This window comes from Hippopotamus amphibius, chromosome 17 (genome assembly GCF_030028045.1).
Source record: "Hippopotamus amphibius kiboko isolate mHipAmp2 chromosome 17, mHipAmp2.hap2, whole genome shotgun sequence".
Taxonomy (NCBI): Eukaryota; Metazoa; Chordata; class Mammalia; order Artiodactyla; family Hippopotamidae; genus Hippopotamus; species Hippopotamus amphibius.
Genome location: NC_080202.1, coordinates 41,010,334 through 41,019,326, shown reverse-complemented (window position 1 = coordinate 41,019,326; position 8,993 = coordinate 41,010,334). Strand labels below are relative to the sequence as shown.

The 8,993-nt window shown below is 58.2% G+C and overlaps 1 protein-coding gene across 2 annotated transcripts; it reads right to left on the bottom strand.

Moving 5' to 3' along the window:
• Positions 1–1,001: 1,001 nt before the first annotated feature.
• Positions 1,002–7,970, bottom strand: CNP (2',3'-cyclic nucleotide 3' phosphodiesterase). Of its 2 annotated transcripts, none has more exons than XM_057717045.1 (4): positions 7,816–7,970; positions 5,928–6,597; positions 3,806–3,945; positions 1,002–2,563 (listed from the first exon to the last, which is right to left on the bottom strand). In XM_057717045.1, exons 1-4 carry the CDS (start codon positions 7,816–7,818, stop codon positions 2,114–2,116), a joined length of 1,263 nt encoding a protein of 420 aa, XP_057573028.1. In that variant the 5' UTR covers positions 7,819–7,970; the 3' UTR covers positions 1,002–2,113. The 2 variants fall into 2 exon arrangements, with proteins under 2 accessions (XP_057573028.1, XP_057573030.1); XM_057717047.1 differs by lacking the exon at positions 7,816–7,970 and adding an exon at positions 7,646–7,752.
• Positions 7,971–8,993: the final 1,023 nt, after the last annotated feature.

Sequence of the window (8,993 nt, the reverse complement as noted above, 5' to 3'; positions counted from 1 at the left end):
GCCAGTCACGGGGCAGTGAGTTCAGAAAACACACTTTACAGTAGGGGCCACCAGAAATCACTAGAAGTTGCGTGTGTCAAAAGTGGGTGCCCGGTGTCAGGCTGGGCTAACTCAGAGGTTCACGCAGGCTTTCACAGCTCCCAGTGCTTGAGAGAGATGGTGGCGAGGACAAGATCCTGCCTTCTTGACCCTCAGCCTTTCCCAGTGGGACAAGGGGTTCCTGGGCCCCGGGGTCTGGGCGCTGATGTCAGCTCACTTAGCTGGAAACACCATTCTTAGCAAACACCCCTGCCTTCTCCAGTGGTGTCCCTTCCTGCATGGGAGGCAAGCTGAGGGAGGAAGCAGTGGCATACGTTATGCTGTTCATGTCAAGCTTTGTGTTTGGATGAATAATCTCAGTTCCAGGCAGACACACTGGAGGCTTTGGCTGAGGCTCAGATTTTTGGTGCTTTGCTAAGTAGAGATGGCTGGGTAAAGACCTTGGCCCAATAGCTAACTATTTCTCTTCCTTCTGAGCCTCTGCCTCTTTCCTTTCAGTCCTCCCCCTTTAGTGCCAAGGCCACAGTGAAATGCTAACTCTGTTAGGCCTGGGCAGTTCCCGTGTAGCCATCCAGGCCCCTGTTGCCTGGAAGAGATTCTTGAATGTCAGCTTTTCCTTTGTGTTTGAAGCGGCACTGACCTGGAGGTGGCCTTCCCTAGAGAACTCTGGGTCTTCCCGATTGGATGGGGCTGGGCACACCTGTGGGCCTGTGCCCCATTACTGGGGGGTGGCAGCTTTGTGCTCCGTGTGCCTCATGCCCATCCAACCCCCGCTGCCTGTGTGCATCCAAGACCAGCCGCTCTCCCTTCTGCCTCCTCATGAAAGCCAACACTGTTCAGCTGCCCAGCCTCGCCACAGCTGTGCCCAGCCCGCAGAGGGGAGACAGGACCGATGGCCCCAAGCTGGGGGACAAAGGCAGTCCTAACGCACCCTGCCCTCGCCCCAGGGAAGATTGAGCTGGGCACAGAGGGTGAGAGAGACTGCACGCAGCTAGGATTAACATGATTTATTTCATTATCAGTCTTACAAGTTGCTGAGGTTGGGCAAAGCCAGGATAGTAACTAAAATCCCGGGCACGTCTGTCGAGTGACAGCCCGGATAGCGAGGCCCTGTTACTGAGCAGAAGGCAGTGGTGGGCACCCCAGGAACCACAGCATCTGCAGCAATGTTAAAAACCCCTTCCCAGAGGCACCGGGTGGGGGTTGGCACGTAACAGCCAGGGGCCACTCTGTTGGCTCTTGGTATCCACTGACCCCCTTTAGCGGGGGCACAGAGGCCTCCTGAGGCACCAAGGAGGCAGGATGGGCTGGGCAGACAGCAAGCTGGAGCTGCCCCATCGCGGCACTGTCTCTGGCCTTGAACTCCCCACCCACACGGCAGAGCCACACGGCTGGAAGCGTGGCAGCCCACCCGCCTCCTGGGGTAAGGCCTGTAGCCGGCCTGGGACGTTGGCTGCTGCTTATTCTGTTTTCTTCCCTAGTCATCAAACTGTTACCTAGTTACAGTGTGAGGAGGAGGGGACAGGTACTTCGGACCAAAGGTGGAAGGTAAACCCCTCTTCTACCCTGGTAAATAGCCCCAGGCTTCCTGGGGCTGCACTGATTAAGAAATGGGATCAAAGCCCAGGGTTCCTCCCGTCTCAAATCCACCACTAGTTTCCTGTGGCCGTGGTGACCACCCCGCAAACACATGCAGCACCAGGGTGTCCCTCCCCACTTAACTGGCCCTGCATGGGGCAGTGGGCCTGGGGGCCCAGGCACTGGAAGCGGGGCTTGGGGTCATGGCCCCGGTCCAGGCCCAGCTCGGCCCAGCCTCGTCAGCTTTGGTCCGGGTTCCTGAATGACGCCTCCCCACCCCCTTGTGTTGAGAGCTTGAGCGTTACAGGGGTAGGGGGTGGGCAGGAAAAGAGAGCAGTTATTTTACAAGTTTTTAAAAAGTTACAAGAAGGTTAACTGAGGTAAAAAAAAAAAAAAAAAAAAGAAGAAGAATCTTAAAACAAAGATCAAGCAGAGGGATGCTTCCCTCTCCTCCCCCTTCCCTGTAAAGGGTGGGGACGTGCCGCCCGGGGAACACTCAGATGATGGTGCAGGACTGAAAGGCGCCGCCCTTGCGGCCGCCATGTGTGGGCACGGCCTTGCCCTTCCCGTAGTATCCCGTGAAGATGGTCCTGACCTCCATCTTCTTGGCCAGGCTCAGCATCCAGCGCCCACTGCCCAAGGAGTAGAGCTTGCCCCGGCTGAGCTCACCCACCTCCTCGCCGCGGCTGCCCCCCTTCTCCTGCCGCACAATATCTAGCAGGTCAAGGCCCGTCTGCACGGCCTCCACGTCACCCGCACAGCCCAGCGTGATGTGTGCGCGGCTGCCCCGCGCCAGGTTGTCAGAGGGGGACACCTTGTCCACGTCGTTCGGCCACAAGGCCAGCTCCTGCTCGCTCAGCTCTACCCGGGCTCCCGTCGTCTTGGGTGTCACGAAGAGGGCAGAGATGGTCAGCGTGAAGGCCTTGCAGTAGGACTTCTTCACCACCTATGGAGAGGTCAGAAGACTGAGCTAGAGGTGGTGGCACTGAGAGAGGGACAGCGAGGGACAGCAAGCAGAGCAGAGCCCGCAGATGTCCATACCCATGGCTGTGTCCTGGGAGGAGGTCTTTCCACAGACACTTGTCCAGGCTGCTTACAAACATGAAGGTGCAGGAGAGGCAGGAGAGAGCAGGGGTGAGACGCCAGGCTTCCGGAGCTCAGGGCCAGGTTCCCCACCCACTAGCTGCAGGGCCCATTGACCTGTAAGACAGGTCTGATGCTGGAGCCTTCCTCAGTGTGAGGACTAAAGGAGGGCCGGGCAAGGGCTGCTGTCATTACCACTCGACTCACCCTGTAAAAGCTCCTTGAGACCCAGGCAATACCCTGGAGGGCGGGGTGAGGTCAGAAATAAAGACCTTTGATCAAAATCTATTCCACACACTTGATTCTCTGAGAAAGACATTCTCTCCCCTTTTGACCATAAAAGCTTCCCTATTTTGCTCACAACCCCGGTCCTAACAGTGTCTAGTGCATAACAGGTACTTAAGAAATACTGGTAAATGAATGAACAGTTGGAGGAGGGAGTGAAAGTGTTTCGTGTTCACTCATGCAGCTGTAGGAGGTGCTGGGGTACCAGGTGAACCACACTGTGAACAGTGCTGCCCTCAGGGAGCTTCCATTCATGTGAGAGGAGACCATGAGTACACAGGAGAAATGGCTGCGTTAACCTAGGCAGGGAAGTGGGGGAGCTGGCAGAGGCCCAGGGACGGCCTTGCGGAGAAGGCGACCTGAAGGAGGCGGGAGTCAGCCAGGCGCGTGCGGGCGCCACGCCCGGTGGTTAAGGATCCCATGTCCGAGCCTGTGCGCGGGCCGTGTGGCAGGGAAGGGGCTGGTGCTCCCAAGCCAACAAGCCTTCCTATCAACACTCCCCACTCCGGAGCGCAGCCAGGCCTCAGACTGGGGACAGGGACCTCGGGGCACCGGGCTCCCTGCGGGTAAGGGACTTCCAGCCTCTGGAACTGAACACAGGCTTAGAGGCCGGAGCAGGAGCTGCTGGACACCAGCACTCTCCCCACAAGTGCAGGAGGAGCAGGCTCTGGGGGGCGGGCCCTGGGGGGACTTGCACAGGCTGCCTGCAAGCTTTTCCTGAGAGGCTGTCTGGCTTGTGGTCCCTGCCTTGAGCCGGTACCCATCTCCAGAAGACCCTGCCCTCTCCCCACCGCAGCAGGTGTCCCAGCGGAGCACTCACCTCCTGCTGCGCGTACTCGTCTGCCCCAGCGGCCTTCCCGTAGTCACAGAACTTGGTTGTGCAGTGCAGTACGCCCGGGGGTCTCTTCCCGAAGTAGGTAACCAGATCAACCTTCTCTCTGGGCTCATCCCCAGGGAAAACTGCAGGGAGAGAGAGCGGGGCAGTCAGGGCGGGAGAGCAGGGACATCGCAACAGCTATCACCAAGACCACACGAGATCCAGAGAAAAAGATGGGACATTAAGCGTCAATTTGCAGTCCACTATAACCGGGCAATCCACTACCGTTCATTCGTCGGTCAAGTTAATAGCAACTCTGGAGCTATGAAAAGGTGTTTTAAGTTCCCTGCTTTACGTTCTGCAGATTGGTACCTCTCTTACCCAGATTTGAAAACTAAGGCACTTGTAATCCAGGGGGAGGGGCAAAAGCCAAGGGAACCTGAACTTCACCAAAAAAAGAGAGAAGCAGGTCATGAAAAATGGGGTAGAAAGAGAAAAAGAGGTTGGGAACTGTGTAGTACAACGGAAGGAGCCAGAAAGAGCATAATTAACATCCAGCCCCCTTCCAAGACGCTGGACCTGGGGCAAGTGATTGACCCTAATCTGTCAATCAAATACAATTGGGGGTGACCACACATCCCAGTTTTCCCAAGACCACTCAGTAACTATTAGTCGTGACCCATTTCACTCAGGGGCCACTTGAACAAGAAGTTACCTGGTCACTGAATAACAGGCAGCTTACAGGCTCGTTTGGGGACGAGAGCCTATCGTGGGCCTGGTGTGGGAAGGGTCCTGAGATGACATTATGTGGCTGGTAGTTTCAACGAGACTTGGGGTATCTGTGATTTCAATTTCCAGACTCCAAGCCTTGTGGCTAGCTTTGGAGTCACTAGGCTTTTCCTGTTTACTCCCAGGGTTGAGTCCCTGTGAAGGATGTCACTCACTCTCCACAGGGGAGGGAGGGAGACCTCTACTCTGAGGGCGGGTCTTGTTTGTGGCCCACTACATTCCTCCTGCTGTGTCCTGGGCAGAAGGATCCCAATTTTCAACAGTAAAAGCAGCCTCAAGAGGCAGTCACTCTCCAGGGCAGAACCAGCTCCAAACAGCAGCCCTGCCAGCGGTGCTTCTCTGCCATGCTACTCACAGGTACAGGGCTCACGCCCTGCTCATGCCCTGGTTTCCCAGCATTCGAATTTTAGGAGCCAAGAGAAGGGTTCTCTGAGAACATATACAGGCACAAGTTACCTCTGAAAACGCAAAGAAACATGGGTGGGGATATTTCAAGTATGAAGACAGTCTAAAATCAGAGGGAACTAGGAATGAGTTAAAGGAAGATGACATAATGGTAGTAGGTGACATATCCCCAACAGGCCACTGGAGGAGAAGGAGGGCCACCAGGGTCCTTCCCTATCCCAAACCTCCCCTCTCACTGGAGTAAACAGCCCCTGAAGGAGAGGACCCTGGTCCAATCCAACAAAGGCAGGCCCCTCTGGAGGCAACAGAGCCCAGAGCTCTCACTACAGCTTTGGGCAAACCCCGCATCCCTCTGGACACTCTCCCATCTGCAAAAATGAGGGGTTGGACCAGGGAGACTGTTGTCTGGAGCTGTGATGCCACAGGAGGTGTGCTGGATAGCTCAAGGCCTGGGAACCATCCCCAGTAGAGTCACAATAGTCTCAGTTGTAATTTTTCTGCAGCCTAGGACCCCATGCCACATTTTATTTTAGAAAATAGTTCTGCTGCTAAAAATGAAAACATTGGACCAGATGGTCCCTCCAAGATTCTATGAAATGCTGATGTACTTCCTGTTACAACAGCATGTAATTTGTTTTTCGCACCACTAAGACAAGGTCAGTGGTCTAGATCCAGGCCAGGAGAGGGCAGCTGGGGAGAAGAGGGCAGAGGAAGGGTGCGGTGAGAGGGAAGGTGCCTGGCAAACACCTCTCCCATACCCACTGATCGTCCACTACCCAAGGCGGCCTCTGCTGGTACCAGGTGAGCCCCCTGCCCCCTGCGTCCCCCAGGGCTTTGAGAACAATGGTCCTGTGCACACAGCACCCTATGCCCAGCAAGGAGGGCTTACGAATAAGGCTAACTGCCCCCACCCACCCACCCCACCACCTACAGTGTCGCAGCTCCTTCTTGAAGGCCTTGTGGTTGCCCAGCTCCTCCAGGAAGGCCTGGCCAGCCTTGTGGAGGCCCTCGGAGCTCTTCTTGGTCAGGAACCAGCCGAAGTAGAGCGGCAGGAAGTCCTTCTCCAGCCCAGGCTTCAGCTTCTTCAGGTCGTCGGCCGACAGCTGCCACTGGTTCTTCTCCTTGAGCTGAGCACAGTCCAGCCGCCATGCTGTCTTGGGCTCCACCAGCACCACCTGGTACTGGTACTGGTCCGCCATATCAAAGAGCTGCTCCAGCCGCTCCTTCTCGTGGTTGGTGTCATCCAGCACGAGGACCCGGACGTCCCGGCGGCAGTAGGCAGCCAGGTCCTCGTCCAGCTGCTTGTACTCCTCGGAGAAGGCCCCCCGGGCGCCGGGGGTGATCTTGTAGGTGTCGGCGGACACCATCTTGGTGCCATCCCGGTACCTGTTGAAGATGACCCGGGCCAGCGTGGACTTGCCGCTCCCGGGCAGGCCTCGAAGGATGAAGAGTGTCTTGCACTCCTGCAGCGTGGCTACCGTCTCCTCATCCTGCAGGAAAGGAAACTGCAGCTCCGGCTTGTCCTTGGCCCCTGAGGACGACATTTTGCGGAAGAAGATCTTGGGCAGGAAAGTTTGGCTCTTTCGGGAGAAGCCTCTATTCTGTGTGAGGAGGGGAAGACAGACGTCAGCCAGGTCACGCGGGGCCACCCCGCCAGCCTTGCCTCTGGCCCTGTTCTAACTGGGAACCCCCACTCAGGTGCCCTGGCCCTGACTGACAGGCACCCCCGGTGCTGTGGGCACCTTCCCAGGCCGTGGGGTGCTGGGCCTTCCCTTCTCAGTCCTGGGGACGGGACGGCTTCTGGCCGTGCAGGATGGAGAGGGATGCGGGTCTGGGCGGTCCTAAACTCTTATTTCCTCTTAGTGAGAACTGTAGCCTCAAGGATCACCCATTGCTGCTACCTCGAAAGGAAAATTGCTGGAAGTGCACGCAGGGGAGGGCCTGAAGCCTGGGTTTCTAGCAGTGAACCCTAACTTTATATTCCTGGCACCTATGAAAGAATGACCTCTTTGGAGGTGGGGGGGGCTCTGTGTCTGGGCAAAGCCACAGCTGCCCTGGCCCTGAGGGCACGGAGGAGGGTGGGGGTGGAGAAGGGTTACCCAAAGACCACCTCCCTTCCCCCAACAATGCCAGCAGCAGATAATACTCTCTTGTCTGGGATGGGGGGACAATGGTCCCACAGAAGGGCTGGCGGGGGGGGGGGGGGCAGGAGAACGCCGGACAAAGGGCTTCATTCAGCACGGCTGCCACCTCCTCCTCTGCCCTGGGCCACCCACAAAGTCGTGGTCTTTGTGCCTGCCCCAGGACTGGGCGGTACCGGGCACCTGCGTCCAGGGTCTAGCTCTGCTCACCCCTTGCTGTGCGTCCGCAGCACCTCTCTGAGCCACTTGTCCTGACTGCTAAAAGCCCCAGGTGACAAGTTTTTACTGTAAAGGGCCTTCGCCTCTAGCCAGCACCCTGAGCGCTCGGCTGGCGCACTTTTATCTGAGATGAGGCCCCGGACAGGGGAGGGCGCCGAATGCCCGCCCAGCGCACGCCAGCGCGGCCCACCCGCCCCCCGGACCTGCCCCGAGGCGGCTGCCTCTGCCGCCCGATCCCCTTCCTCCCCCGCCGCCGTCCCCCTTCCCCCTCCCCCAGCGTCGCCCCTACCTCAGGCCGGCACCCAGCTGCCAAGAAAGCCCCGACTCAACTCCGGAACCTCGGGCCCTCGTTTGCATACGGCTTCCTCTCCCAAACCCCCTCGACACTCCCTTTTTCTTTAAGGTGCCACCCCGGCCCGGCCCGCCGGCTCCGCTCCTGGCCTGCCCGCGCCCGCTCACCATGATGAGGAGGGGCGCCGCCGTCGCCGCCGTCGCAGCCCTGGCTCTCCGGGGCCGCCCGCCTGCGCGGAGGGACGCGGAGTCTAGCGTTGGCAAGAGCCCGCGCGGCGCGGCTTTACATAGCCCGGTGGGGGGCGGGGCGCGCGCGGGCCGGGGCGGGGCCGGGCCCGGCCGCTTCTGCGCAAGCGCGGCGAACAGAAACCCGAAACTGACTCGGCGCCTGGGAGGCCGCGGCCGCGAGCCCCGCGGCGCACCTGTGCTACGAACGCCGGCGCGAAGGCGGGGGGCGGGGTGGAGCGGAGGGCTGGTGCGGCCTCTTTCTCTTGTACGAGGCGATGATGGACTCCTTAACGCGGCAGGCAGTCACCTCTTCCGGGTACCGCGCCGAGATTAGGTTGAGGCAAGGGGGGCAGGGTCGTTCAGGTGCGAGGTCGAATCCTGTCTCTGTTTCAAATGTTGATATTTTACTCATCGAATTTTGCATTACATTTTTCTTTCTTACAACATGACGTTAAAAGTTTCTCTTCCTGCGTGTTTTGGCCCTACGTTCCTTAAAAGTTGCATCTGAGATGCCTCACTTGCCTCCCTCCCCCTAAGTCTGGCAGGTCCCAGCCCAGCCTCTGCCCCAACCAAGGAACTGTGGAGACGGGACTGGGGTGGCAATGGCCAAAGGGACATATGAATGACGTGGTGAAATCCTAACTTGTCCTCGGCGGCAGCTGCTCAGCCGCCCCCTCTGTGAAACCACTGAAAGCTCGGGTGGGTTTTCAAGAGCTAAGCATGCAAATAATCTTCACACCAATCGCTGAGGCAGGTACTAGTTACACAGAGGAAGAAACAGCGCTTGGGGAGCCTGGTTTACTTGACGGTACCACCCGGCCCCGCGGTGGCGCCCGTGGGTCCAGCTGCAGCTCCTACTCTCAGCGGCTCCCTGTTCTGGGCAGACACCTGCCTTCTCCCTCTGGGCTCCCAGAGTCCCACCAGTGCCAGCATGCACTTCATTCTGTTTTCAAGGCTTAGCGGTTTGGAAGTAGGTCTCTCTCACTGTGTGATGGCTGAGGCTGTCCCATCCTTATTTCTTCCAGAAAGCCTCCCACCGTGCCCTGCACACAGTAGTTACTCAGCAAGACAAACCAATGGCCAGCAGCTGGGCAGACATACCTCTACTCCCAGGCCTT

Excerpts from the sequence above, each read along its gene's own strand:
- CNP (XM_057717045.1), bottom strand. Across the intron at positions 3,946-5,927 it reads CAAGAAGGAGCTGCGACACT|TTTTCCCTGGGGATGAGCCC; the intron begins GTAGGTGGTGGG and ends CTCTCCCTGCAG. Across the intron at positions 2,564-3,805 it reads ACGAGTACGCGCAGCAGGAG|GTGGTGAAGAAGTCCTACTG; the intron begins GTGAGTGCTCCG and ends ACCTCTCCATAG.